Genomic DNA, 14,370 nt, shown 5'->3' on the forward strand with positions numbered 1-14,370 from the left:
TAAAAAGTGTCTCGCTTAGCAACAGAAATGGGCTCAATTGTGGTTGTAAGTTGAGGACTATTGTATTAACTTCAAAATACTGACAGAGGTACCTACCAAAGTTTATTGGGTTGGAGTACTTAAGAATTTAGTATCCAATAGTAAATTTTTCTATGTTTTTATATTTTTAGTTGCCAGTCTATTATTTTTTAATATGTGATCATGTAGTTAAATCAGATAACATTTTATAAATACTACCTGCTACTCATAGTTTCAGTTTTCTTTGGCTTGGTGGATTTAAACAGAGAGGTCAGAATTTGCACATATTCACTAAGTCTATTCTATCTATTGTTGTACTATCTGAACAAAAAAAAAACCCCTCAACAAAAACATGTGCATTACATTCATGTACTTCAAAACCACTTTATTTGAAAACACGAATATCTAAATGTTTTTGACTGAGCTGTTGGAACAACATTTGGAGAAATGCAAAATCTGACTCTGTATTTCTCATCTTCATAGTAATCTTCAAATGCAGACATGTCAAACTCGCGACATCATTTGACATCGTGCAACATATCAGAACGGTTTTGCCATTGCCGGCAATGGGGTGGGCGCAGCTTCTGGATGACGCATCTGACCCGCGGGCCGGCAGTTTGACACCCCTGGTCTAGAGACTTAGCCTACTTCATACATTACAACTTTGATGTGGGTTTTTTGTCAAAACAATGTGTAACTTAGGTTCAGTTAACACCACAAATCATATAATCCACCATTCAGTGATGAAAGGAGAGGAAGAGACAAAAACATATTGGAAGGTTTTCAACTACTTACCAGCAACTGTCCCAAGGTCAGTTGATCTCGACAACCTTTATTTTCATTTCTGCAGAATATCTGAAGTGCTAGAAGCTCCCTTCGACAGCAATTATCTTTAAATATCTAGAATTAACAGACATTTAATAGAATTTTAATTGCAATGATGATCTAAAAGTTTATCATTTTGACACTAACCAGCTTGATGCAAATAACTACACTCTGATAAATGGCTCAATAAACTTCTCTTATAGAATTAAAATAAATAAACATACATTCACATGAAATCTGAGAAACTATTTCAGAACTTTTTTATTAATAAGAAATTTTGACAGTAACTGCTACAAATGGACAATACAAGAACATCTTCACTTTTCTTTGCACAGCAAGATGTATTCGTGTAAACTCTGAATTAGTTTGAAAAAAAGCCTCGTATAAACTACATTGTACTAGAGAGTACACAGTAGTTGCCCTGATCAATTTTTTTTAATTGGCAGTATCTTAAAGTACATGAAAATTATACATAAGAACAGTTCTTCATTTTATAGTAAAAGGAAGACGATGGGCAGTTCCTAAATATGGTAAATAAATAAGTTAAATAAAAAATGTTGAGCTATAATAATAATAAAGTTGGAAGGGTCCTTGGAGGTCATCTAGTCCAACCCCCTGCTTAGGCATGAAACACTATACCATTTCAGACAAATGGCTGTCCAGTCTCTTCTTAAAAACTTCCAGTGTTGGAGCATTCATAGATTCTGGAGGCAGGTTGTTCCACTGGTTAATTGTTCTAACTGTCAGGCAATTTCTCCTTAGTTCTAAGGTGCTTCTCTCTTTGATTAGTTTCCATCCGTTGCTTCTTATCCTGCCTTCAGGTGCTTTGGAGAATAGCTTGACTCTCTCTTCTTTGTGGCAGCCCCTGAGATATCGGAACACTGCTATCATGTCACCCCTCGTCCTTCTCTTCATTAAACTAGACATACCCAATTCCAGCAACTTCCTTATATGTTTTAGCCTCCAGTCTCCTAATCTTGTCTGTATTCTTTCTAGAGTCTCAACATCTTTTTTACATCGCGGTGACCAAAACTGCATGCAGTATTCCAAGTGTGGCCTTACCAAGGCATTGTAAAGTGGTATTAACACTTCACGTGATCTTGATTCTATCCCTCTATTAATGTAGCCTAGCACTGTGTTGGCTTTTTTGGCAGTTGCAACACAATTTTTGACCCAGTCCAAAAAGTGAGAAAATGAAAAAATACCCAATTTTAGCCATAAAAACTGCAATTACATTTTTTCACATTACATTTAAGATTGATTGGTACAGATTTGTCTTTAAACAAAATAAAAATGCAGTCCAAGGAAATCTTCAGTAACCTTTAGGGCTACCTGTGTACTTCCAACTTTTATTAATATCAACCATATTGAACCATAATTCAATAGAAATTGGAAATACCACCTCTTCTCTCCTACCTGCTTGTTACCCATCAAGGAGTTGGGTGACAATACATCTTTCAACTCTAGGATTAACTGGTAGACCATAATTCTATATATATAGCTGTAGATTGATTTTGAATGGTTCCAACAATTCTCTCGGTTCATTGCTGCAAAGTATACAGCTGAGGCAAATTATATTTCCCAGGACTGTCTACTCTCAACTGATTGGAACACATATGGACACAAAACATATAAGGTGAGTTTAGACTATCTATACAAAAGCAGACCGTATGTCAATGCTTATTGTTTTTAAAGTAGATTCTATGAGGCAATAAAAACAGCTATAAAGAGTAATAAAGATCTGTCACAAATGACTAAGGAGCAGAGAAATAAGCAAGATAACAAGACTTTGCACTAAACCAGAGGTCCCCAGCCCCCAGTCCGTGGACCAGTAGTGGGCTGCGGGATGCCAGCAACCGGTCCGCACAAATAAGCAAAGCCCCATCTGTGGGATGCAGCCAGCACACAAAACCACGCACTCTCTGGTCTGTGGAAAAGCCTTTCTCCATGGAACTGGTCCCTGGTGCCCAAAAGGTAGGGGACCTCAGCACTAAACAATTTTCTATATGATGAATGCTACACGGCCAGCTCAATTTGAGGTTCAGCTAAAAAAAGTATATAAAGGAAGAGATCAAGCAGGTAAAATCAGAATATCATAGAAGAGCAGTTCAGGCACTGAAGTAGTATCTAATTTCTAAAGCACTCAAATATTTTGTTATACAGTAGTAGAACATTAACATTTGGATTTGATTTTTCAGCAAAGAAACATGGGCTAAATCAGGGGTAGGGAACCCAAAACACTCAAAGAACCACTTGGACCCGTTTCCCACCGAAAACAAAACATTGGGAGTCGCAAAACCCTTTTGATATCTAAAATGAAGATAACACTGCATATATCCTTTTTTACCTTTAATATATATGTGTGTGTGTGTGTATCTCATAAAGGTAAAAAAGGATATATGCAGTGTTATCTTCATTTTAGATGTCAAAAGGGTCTCTCTATATATATCTGTCTCTCTCTTTCTCTCCCCCCCCCCTCTGTCCCCCCCCTCTCCGATTTTCTGCTCACCTGGCAAGCTGGCTTCAAGCTGTTCTCCAACAAGCTCAGAGGTAGGCAGCCTCAGCTCTTTTATGACTCATGGACTTCAACTCCCAGAATTCCTGAGCCAGCAGAGCTGGGCTAGCTAGTTCTCTCCTGCCCTTCCTGCTTCCTGCAGAGACGCAGCAAAGGGAGAAGTCCTGCCAAAAAGCTTTTCAGCTCCTCAGAGAACACCGTGAGTCTACTCTCTTTTACACACACACACACACACACACACAATCAAAAACACAAACATAGAGAGAGACAGAGAGAGAAGCAGGGAAGCGCAAGTGCCTCTCTCTGTCTCTGTCTCTGTCTGCAAATGGCAGAGGTGGCTGGGAGCCACAGGGGAAGGCTCAAAGAGCCGCAGGTTGCCGACCTGTGGGCTAAATGATATATACTTTCAGTTGCCAGAATTTGATTTTAACTCTTCTTTAAAATGAAAAAGAGTACACACTTTCTAGCAGTGCAAAATGCAATTGGTCATGTCTATTCAGTGGACCCTCCAGTCACCTTCTGAATATCAGCTAGAGGATATTACAGGAAATGTATAATACTTTTGAGTCTGTCAGTGAGTTTTCTGATAGTATTTGTTTGGCTAATATTGCAAAGAGCAAACTGAACTATAGCCGCCCCAATCTATTATCCTCCAAATGTAGTACATGCGCAACTGTCAGGATTCCCAAGACAGCAGTTTCTTCGGGCTATATATGCAGTACGACTAAAGGCACCAAACTGGGCAAGGATACTGGACTTTATATGCTTCCTCATTTAAGTTCTTCAGTATTTTCCCATTCATGTGTACATGCCATTTATATTCACATGATACAAAGCAGCTTCCTTATGGAAGAGCAGGCAAACATATATCTATTTCTGGTAGCCCTAGCGTTAAATGTTTTTTTCCCCTTCTGTCTCTGGGGATTCGACATTTATCTTTGGCTACCTGCATGTGCGTGTATATATGAACTTCTCCTCATGGACATTGTCAGAGAAAACGTTTGTATTGCAGATGTAGACAATTGAGCGCCATTCAATGTTACAAAAGACCTCAAAAAAGGAACTTATGATTGGATTTGCAGTTCCAACTTCTGGGGCTCCCCTATAGTCATGTGACTGCATTTTTGGAACCCAGCAACCAGCCAGCATTTATGGCCATTTGCAGCATTTCATGGTCACATGACCATGAATTATTAAGTTTTTCCCCCCTGGAAACCAGCATTTACTTTGAATTTCTGGAAAAAAAAATGCCTCATAGTGAACAATGGGGTTTGCTTAATGCCCACCACAGAAAAGGTTGTAAAACTGGGTAAGGTTACAAGGAGACCCTCTTTATGTACATCACAACTTAACTACCAAAATTGCAGACTCAATTATGATCATAAGTCGAAGACTGCCTGTATTTGTTCAAAAATAAGTCTATAGTCCACCTTGTTATTATTCATTTCTATAAACCACTGTAAAAATAAAATGGCATGTGCTATTTCCAGCCCATTGAATGAGTGAAACTTTAGGAAAAGCTATAGGGGGAAAAACCAAAAGAATTCAACAAGATCTTTCATTCAAGAACTGCATTAATAAAAATTCTATAGTAAGAAATGCAGAGATTCATTTACATAGCACAAAACCTTTTCTAATTTGAGCTATATAGTTAAATGGATTTTCAAAGTATATCCAAAGCAAAACATTGTTATGCTAGTAATGATAACAGCAACAACGCAAAATTGCAAGATTATGGGGGGAAAATTATACCTTATCCTTCACTATTGTGTCTTGACATGCTGTACATTTTGGACTTGTGGAACTAGAAGAGAAAAAAAATCTTGATTTTAGATTATAAATTATTTGTAGAGATATAATTATCGATGGGGAGGGGGAGACAAATCAGAATATGGAAGTAAAAAATTATGTAGAGATGAATGCATTAATATTAACAACAATCAGGTGTACGTTGACAGAGAGACCAAGGAGAGAGACACAAAGCAAAGAGAGACTAGACTGGAGCCATATTACTGTTAATGTAGATTTTGATTTATGTAATTCAGGATACATTTTTATAAACACAACTGCTTCACTGTTCTAGGATGCCTACACATAAATCATAGGTTCTCTTTGTGACCCTTATGGGAGCCCATAGGCTTAGGTATACCTTTCTTGGCATCTGCCAGGGTACCTGTTCCACCAATTTTCTACATTTTTTATTTAAAAGTAAATAAATAGGAAGCAAAACATCAATCTCAAATACAATCTGTATTTGCAGCAATATCTTTGGGTCCCAGAGAGGTCTATTTTATTCTTGGAAAATAAAAATGTAATGTTTTAGCTGAAGTATGCCATTGGTCTGAAAAGAAAGAGAATTAAGCTGAGGTGGTAGTTATCAACAGAAGAGATTAGAAGAAGTGAGAAGGAAACAACTTTACTAGTTTGCCTTCTGTTACATAGATTTTTTTATGATTGTCATGTCCATTTTTTAAAAGAACCCCTGAAATCCACTCAAAATTCCAAATCTGCCCATCAGCTGAAAGGGATGAGAGACCCTGACTTGATCTTACACTACAAATGGTTTGGAAAAAATATAACATTTCATACTTATTAGACAGTGCATTCACAAGTTCAAGGCCAAATTCTTGCATAGTGCGTGGACAACCAAGGTTTTGCCATGGCATTTGTTTAAAATAGAGCAATAATTGTTACAATACTATACTGAATTGTTTGTCCAGCATTTGAATGTCAGCTATCATCATTACAGTTCTGGATCATTTTAATCAAATTGAAACCTTATATTTTAAAAGCAACAGTTCTGCACTGGCTGAATTTTTTTACTTTATTGTTTGTTCCTCTGGTACAAGTACAATGCTACAAACTACATTCTGCAGCAGACCAAATAGCAGAAAGGTGTCATCATTTTCTAGTCTGTGCTGAATCTACTCGAGTGGCGTGTCTGTTCTCTCCAACTGCTCTGTCGTAGAGATTACTAAGCAGTAGTCATCACTGAAAAATCATCAGTAGTTCTTGTATTTATATCCTCAAATGACCCAAAGAAGTACTAAAGCCTCACAGCTTCATCACTGAATGCCAATATATAAACCAGAAATGGAGGGGGGGAGGAGAAACTACGCACAATTCTGAAAATCATCATTATGACACATCTTTCATTTATTTCAATAGTTGTAAAACAAAAAAAATACAATAATTGAAAATAATATTTTTAAAAGTCAACAATGCAGGAGAATGCTAGATACTAAAATGCCATAAACCCTTTTGTTCTTTATATATTTTATATATTTAAATTTACTTTTAATTATTATTTCCTGACAGAAAATATTTTTGGTAATATACCAATGCTAAAAATTTTATATCAGAAAATGATCAGATAGAAAATTGTAATACACAATAACTTTTATCAGGAAAAGTCAGTAAGATGCATGTCTGATATCTGCATATTAAGGATATATCAAGGAGGATCTAAAGGTATCTAAAATCTGTGCAGTGACCCTAACAGCAGCAATTTATAATTAGAAACTACCTAGAACAATAATTCAACCAGAGCCACTATAAAAGCCTTCAATTTGTAAAAATCACATTGCTATTTTCTGTTCATTCAGCAATTATGAACATTTCAATTTTGTGGCCTCACTGCATCATTTCAAACTCCTATAAATTTTTTATCAACCATCACCATCACACACATGCAATGTAAAATTAAATTATTTCTTAGATACTTCATCACTATCTTATTTGGGGGGGAAGAGCTCAAATGCTCTTTTGCAGATAACACTCTTTAAATATTGTTATCACAGATACAAATAATCAGAGCAATAATTTATATTTAATATCACATATGCTTTCTCAGGCTCTCTGGAAGCAATTGAAATTAGAAAAGTTTTCAAGTGTAGCGTAACATTAGAGCAATATTTCTCATCCTTTGCAATATAAGATGTATGGACTTCTACTTCCAGAATTCCCCAGGTAGTTATGGAAAATCTGAGAATTAAATCCAAACATCTTATAGTTGCCAAGATTGAGAATCTTTGCATTGGGGGAATCTCATCTTTTTCTGGGTTAAAAAAGATGTACTTATTAATTTATATTAAATTTATATGAGTAGTGGATTTCTCAATACAAACCTAACCTATGTTTACGCTGAATTGTATGTCAGTCTTTCTGCAAGTACCTAATGCATACAGTATTGTTATTTAATGTGTCAATTGCAAGTAAACAGCAAAGAAAGAATTGAGATACAGGTTTAAAATCCCAAGTTTCATTTTTTTAGTCCAATTCATATATATATACATATATATATATATATATGAAAAATGACTAACCTCAACAGAGAACTCATGCAGGTCTCACAATAGCGATGCCCACATTCTGTCTGTCTTGGATTACACAAGATGAGATGACATTTTTCACATTTGTATTTGTCTTCGACTGCATTCACAAATTTTTCCTTGTAACCACCTTGTTCTGGTACATAAATGGATGGGATAGGGTGGCGATCGGGATTTGCCTTCTGCTGTATTGTTTCCACTAAGACTGGAAGATCTGCTTTCTTGCTTGCATCCATGTTGGAATTAATAAATACTATAAAGAAAACATATGTATGCTCAATAATTAAACATATTAAGAACAAAATAAAGCATAATCTTTTATTTATATAATTTATATGAAAATGAATGCACAGATCACACTTGCATTTGCTTGAAATCATACTACTTCCTCCTATGGGCCAATCCATGGATAAGGCTTAATTCTCAATGATTCCTCATCAAGTAACCACCTATCACCTCAAACTTAACATTTTTCAATTGAGTTCATTCATACCAACCTGTTGAAATAGAATTTCTAGTAGACATAGTGAATACCAATATTTTTTCAACTTGTTCATCCTCACAGCTCCTAAGTATTAGGATCATTAATAGTCACAGGGAGGAGCAATGTTCTCACTAATCTTGCATATCTGCACTGAGAATAAAACAATGAAGTTAAGGAACTGGAACATTTTAGCTCTCAGTGGGCTATGGCAGAAACCTGTGACCTGGTTACCTCTTGTTTATATTTGTGGAAAACCTTAAATCCTTTGCTTCTGTCTATTTCTGCACTTTATCAATTCATAATACCTTAGTCTTAGATCAAGACTAGCCAGTTCCTCAAAGGCAATGTAGTGATATTGTCTTATAACTGACAGCTAAAGAGTATATATTACATCTCTGCCATCTCAACCTTCTCAACAGCATTAGCTGTCACTCTGTTTCCAGTCAGGTAAACTTTCCCAACTGTACTTTAAATCACATTTCAGGGTAAGAGGATAGACACAACAAATATATCCCTTATATCCTTATGAGTTCAAGTTTCTTGATTTTTATTGTCTTTCTTGAAATTCACATGAATTATTCTTGCCACTAAGCTTAGAATGATTCATCTACTCCTCTTTTGTAACTAGTTCCAACATTTTGAATAACGTTGCAATGCCAATGTGCACATATTCCACAAAATCAGAGTTTACATCAGTGGTATTTAATCCTTCCAGCAAAATTCTGTCACCTTAGTAAAAGCAAAAGGGGAAACTAATGAACCCATAGCTTTCTCTCAGACATGTCACATGTCTTATTTTGTATTACAACCATAAGTACATCCAAAACAATGTTTGCTATATCAAATATGTACACAATATATCTCAGTTCTATAAAATCAGCTGTAATGAGGCTTTCTGTTAAATCGCTTTCTGATTCTTGGTAAATCTATGACCCACATTTTCCAGTCTTGTATGGCTTCTTTAAATTGTTTCATGATCTGGCTGGTATCAGCTTTGATGGCATCTAGCCATCGTGTTTTATGGCAGCTTCTTTCTTTTACCACTGACCATTCTGAGCATAATTGCCTTTTCCAGTGAGATATCTGATTTTATACATTCCTGTACTTACTTGTCATTTTTCTGTGCAAGGAATGTACAGGACCTTCTCCAACATCATAGCCTGATTGAGTCAAATTTCCTCCTATCCTGCTTTGCTCCAACTTTCACAACCATAACTAGTTATGGAGCATAAAATAGTGCATATTAATCTGCATTTATTTGCCAGCCCTTGATTTTCCATACTTGATTTATATCCATCAATGCTGGATGACACAGTGCGATTGTATACTTTATTTCTGCACTACATTCCCTGCTTTGATCAATTTGTGATCCTAGGAAAGTGAATTCTTGCATACATTCAATTTCTTCACTGCCAATTGTTATTTAGACATTTCTAGTTTTTATACTGGTCATGAGTTTTGTCCTTTTTATGTTCAGGAAGAGACCAAATGTCTAGCTTCTTCTTTAATCTTTTTTATCAGATATTACAGGCCTTCTTTGGTTTCTGAGAAGAGTTTGTCTTTAGCATATTAAAGATTATTGATGTTCCTTCTTTCAATCTTTACTCTGATTTTTAATTCTTCAAGTTCCAGTGTCATCACAATCACTTTGGCATAAAAGTTGAATGAAAAAGGTGAAAAAAATGTAACCTTGCAGCACCCCTTTCTCTTTTTGAATCAGTCAGTGTGTCCATAGGACGTTCACAGACACTTCCTGATTTGTGTACAGGATGTGCACAAATGTGGTGCACCAACTGTACCAACTTGATCAGATGTGTTGGCACCCCAGGTCTTCTAGGGCTCTCCACAGCTTGTCATAATCAATACAATCTAAGGCTTTCTTGTAGTCAATAAATAGATGTAGATGTTCTTTTGATATTCTTCAGATTTTTCCATGCTCCAGCATAGATTTGCAATATGGATAGTGAAACTAGCTTGAGCTTCAGGTAAGACCCTTTTGACGATCAGATACTGTATAGTGCCAGATATTGTTGTATGATCTTAAGAAGAATCTGGCTAGAGTATCAGATAAGGACAACTGTGTGCTAATTAGATAATCCTTAAAGTCACTGTTTTTTGGCAATGGACAAAGACTGATTGTTTCCAATCCTGTGGCCATGTGTTCTTTTCCCAAATTTTCTGGCACAAAGCTATGATGGATATGGATGGTGCAGCCATCAGCAATTCTGAAGGGATGGTTCAATATCTTGGACCTTTTTGTTTAGCAACTGGATCATTGCCCACATGGCGTTTTCCTAAAGGATGGCTGGTCCTATTTCTGCATCCCTTTCTTCATCATCCTTGGGAAATTGGGTCTTTTTGTTGCAGGCATAAAGTTCTTCTGTATATTCTTGCCATCTGTTCTTGACACTTATGTTCAGGAAGAGGCCTTGTTTTTGAAGATGTTTTTATGAGCATCAAATGGTGTACCATTTACTAAAACCAAGTGTACAATGGCACAATTTCATATTCTAACAAAGTATTCAAAATTTATATTTATTTAAAATAAACCAGATTAAAAGTTATTTAGTTTTGGATTTAACTGGTAATACATAGTAAGAGTAGCAAAAGGTTAAAACATGGTTACAACATGGAAAAGTTAGAGGAACAATGGTATGGTAATCACATCCTTAAAATTGCTCATTTTGACATTAATTAATTTACTATTGATCAATAAATCAGAACTAAAATTTATTCTTAAGCTTTAATGTTCTATCCTACATTCAGTTTTTCCAGTTTACTTTTCCTTCATGTGAAACTAACATTCTAAGATTCACTGATTTTCTAATCATTCACTAGGATCTGGGATGTAACATAAAAAAGTCTGTATGTTTGGTCATAGATTTAGTGTTTGTTGACTATTCCAATTCATGCAGCCCTGGGCCGTGTTACAAAAAGCAGAAATGAAAAAAAGTAATACAAAAATAAAATACAAAATTAAATAAATATAAGTATAATGATGGCCTAGAATCAATCAGAATTAAAGGCACAGTGAAATAAAATAGACTTGAGAATTTGAGGAAGGAAGTTGCCCAGCATATCTCCAGGATATGGGAGTGGGAGTGACCATGGAGAATGGGTTTTGGAAAATGCCCGTTGTTTCATCCCCAACTCCATGAACTTCATGAGATGGGAGGATTCTTAAATAAGACTCCCTAGATTTTCAAATTAGATAAGGAACCAATTCTGGAAAGGTGGTGCCTGATGAACCCCAGTGCTCCAAAGATTATGAATATGAATAAATGAAGTCTGGAAGAGAAATAAGATGACTCATTGAGCTTTTCCATGTGAATAGTTGCGTGTAATTTTATGATTAATAACTTCCTGCTATGTTGTCATCAATTAGGACCTGCAGGACTAATGAACTAATATTTTTGATTGACAGTCACAGAAAAAACTCTTATACTGAAAAAAGTCTTTTGAATGACTCTATGCTCAGGAAGAGCCAACATCAGCATTTTTTTCTGCTTTGCATAATTTATATTTTAGAAAGACTGAACAGTGGAAAGAGCAGCTTAATCAACCCTTTTCATTTTTTTCAATCCCAATGGCAGTCTTTCAAACTTGCTTTACATTTTAAATAATGAGGTGGAAAAGATGGAGAATTTTGTGTCCAATCTTGCTGAGTCCAAAGAGGTATTGGGGAATCAACAGCTGATTTAGTCATCACAGGATGTTCCTAAAAATTCATTTTCTAAATGAGATCAGCAGGAAAAATAAGTATGAGCTTTACAAATTTATTAACTCTATATACACCAAATTCAAAAGACTAGTGAGGAATAATTTACCATTTAAGGAGCATTACCACAGAAAACAGGAACACACAGAGAATGCACATTCATTAGCAGATGTGAAATATTCCAGATTTTCAGTATAGATTCAAAAGGATCCTTTTATTAGCACATTTGGAAACTGGAATTGAAATACTAGATATTATGGAGAAAATGATACAATATTGATATTTTTACCTCATTGTTTGGGGTTTTTAAAGTGTTTATTTACAAAAGGCAAAGAGTCACATTCAGAAACAAAACAGTCTGCATGGACTTTATGTAAGTCTGGAAGTTGGACTGCTACCATATTTCAACTTATATATAAACTGAAATTTTATTTTATAAAACCAGATACTGAATACTGATTTTCAGGCAATGCTGATAGCCTAAAGAATGTATTAAGATAGAGAAAAATAAAACCTAAAACAGGAGGAAAATTAATGTGTTTAGGTACCACATTAGGTTTCCGATTATGATCTAAATGTTTAAAAAACAAAGCAGAAAAAGCAAGCATATCATAGCAGGGGAATTCTGCCCAACCTAACACCTCTGTTTTAGGCCAGCTATGGGATGCTCAGAATGAAACAGTTGCCAACATTCCATGCCAAGGCACAACCATAGCTGCATCTCCTCCTTGACCTTGCATCATAATTGAGCAAGACCTGAAACCTAGGAGAACAGATTTTCCTATAACTGCCAACAAGTTCTCAGTTATGTACACCAGTGGTTCTTAACCTGGGCGATATTGCCCCCCAGGGGGCGATTTCATTTTTCAGGGGGGCAATGGAACAAAAAGGGGCAACACAGGGGCGAAGGAACAAAAAGGGGGCGATATGGGGGCGATGGAGCAAGAAGTTTTGGGGACACTTTTGAGACTTTTTCATACAGTGAATCGCTGTATATCTGTCATACAAAAACATCAGATCGCTCGCTATTAATGGACTGAATTGTGTTTTCAAATGTTCCTCCAGCTAGCTTCAGTACAGAATGCCGTACATATGTGAATACGCATCGCTTATCTTCATGCGCGTTGCGCAGCAGCCTCTACCCATACAGTGGCATGCCATTGGCCAGAATATGTGAGATATGGGGAAAAGACTGGAAATAAATTATTTGCATCGATATGTCCTGATGACAATTTTAAAGAAAACAAAAAAAGGGTTTGCATAAATTGAAGAATTATTTCCTATGTTGTGATTGAGAGGTTATGTTGGGGGAGGGGGGCGATGACAACTTCCTCTTTGGCTCAAGGGGGCGATTCAGTCAAAAAGGTTAAGAACCACTGATGTACACCACATCTGTGCATCTTTCCATTATATATAGGTAAGGTCTTATTTCATAAAGATCTGTTTTTATTAGCAGCAGCCTGAGCCCTGGGTACCTAAATTCTGGTCCCTATGCCCAGGGATGAAGAGCTGGCTATGAAGTAATATGTTTTTTTTCCTGCAACAATCTCTCTGTGAGAGGACACCAGCAGTGCTAAGGATAGTTGTACTTTGCTCCAATGGTTTAAAAGCACTGCACCATTACTATTTTGAGGAGACAGTCATTTAAACAATGATGTAGCTGGAGCAGGCACAGGAAAGCTTGGCTCTGCGGTGCAACACCACAACCGAGAGAGAGAAAAAGGAGTTAAAGAGTTAAAGAGAACTAAAAAAAAAGGAAGTGGTGCCAGGGAAAGTCTTAGAAGGCAAGTCCCTTAGAAAGGGGTTTTTCCAGTCACAAGGAACTGGAAAGCCCTGGAGTACTAGGCTGATATCTGGGAGGGGTTGAGGCCAGAAAAAGAAAGAGGAGGTTAGCCTTTCAGCCCCCAGCATTTTCACTTAATCCAAGCCAGGCAGAAGCTGTAGATGAGGCTGAAAGCAGCCCAGAGCAACAATAACAACAGTACCAGGGGTCAGAGGGAGTCAAATTGGAGCATATTAGACACATAAACTGCCAGAGAAGGTCAAACTAGAGAAGATATGCCAAAGAGGGCTGAATCAGAGTAACAGGATAAACCAGTGATCAAAGAGTACGCTAGATGTATCAAATGCCAGAGAGTATCAATCACAAAGAGCTAGTACCAGGCCATTAGTATTAGAAAGCCAGTGGCAGAGATGTTGAGAGCTGGAACTAGAGCCAAATGGTCCTGGCATAATAGCATCTTAAGTCAGAGAAGGTCAGTGCAGATAGAAAATAAGTTAAGGCTACAGCAGCAAAAGTAAAGGCAATCAAGATCTACAATGATGTCCAACCACACATACACAAGAGAGATGGCAAAAAACCAGGAGAAAGGTCAGTAAAAAAGGTCAGTGTGGAACTGACACATAGAAGAATGAAAATTTAATAAAAGAGATTATAATAAAAAATACAATAGTTAGTACAGGTAATCCCGAGTTACGA

The 14,370-nt window shown here is 36.5% G+C and overlaps 1 protein-coding gene across 12 annotated transcripts in view; it reads right to left on the bottom strand.

Annotated features, from left to right (window-relative positions):
- TRAF3 (TNF receptor associated factor 3) overlaps nt 1-14,370 on the bottom strand; it is a 70,268-nt gene that overhangs the window by 18,332 nt on the left and 37,566 nt on the right. For all 12 annotated transcript variants that reach the window (XM_039364806.1, XM_039364810.1, XM_039364809.1 and 9 more), the window contains 3 exons: nt 7,684-7,942; nt 5,111-5,162; nt 814-918 (listed from right to left, as the gene is read on the bottom strand). In XM_039364806.1, the coding sequence (XP_039220740.1) occupies nt 814-918; nt 5,111-5,162; nt 7,684-7,925 (399 nt within the window). In that variant the 5' untranslated portion in view covers nt 7,926-7,942. The remainder of the gene's footprint in view (nt 1-813; nt 919-5,110; nt 5,163-7,683; nt 7,943-14,370) is intronic.

The sequence above is a fragment of the Crotalus tigris genome, unplaced genomic scaffold (assembly GCF_016545835.1).
Source record: "Crotalus tigris isolate CLP2741 ecotype Arizona unplaced genomic scaffold, ASM1654583v1 scf7180000019856.1557650, whole genome shotgun sequence".
Taxonomy (NCBI): domain Eukaryota; kingdom Metazoa; phylum Chordata; class Lepidosauria; order Squamata; family Viperidae; genus Crotalus; species Crotalus tigris.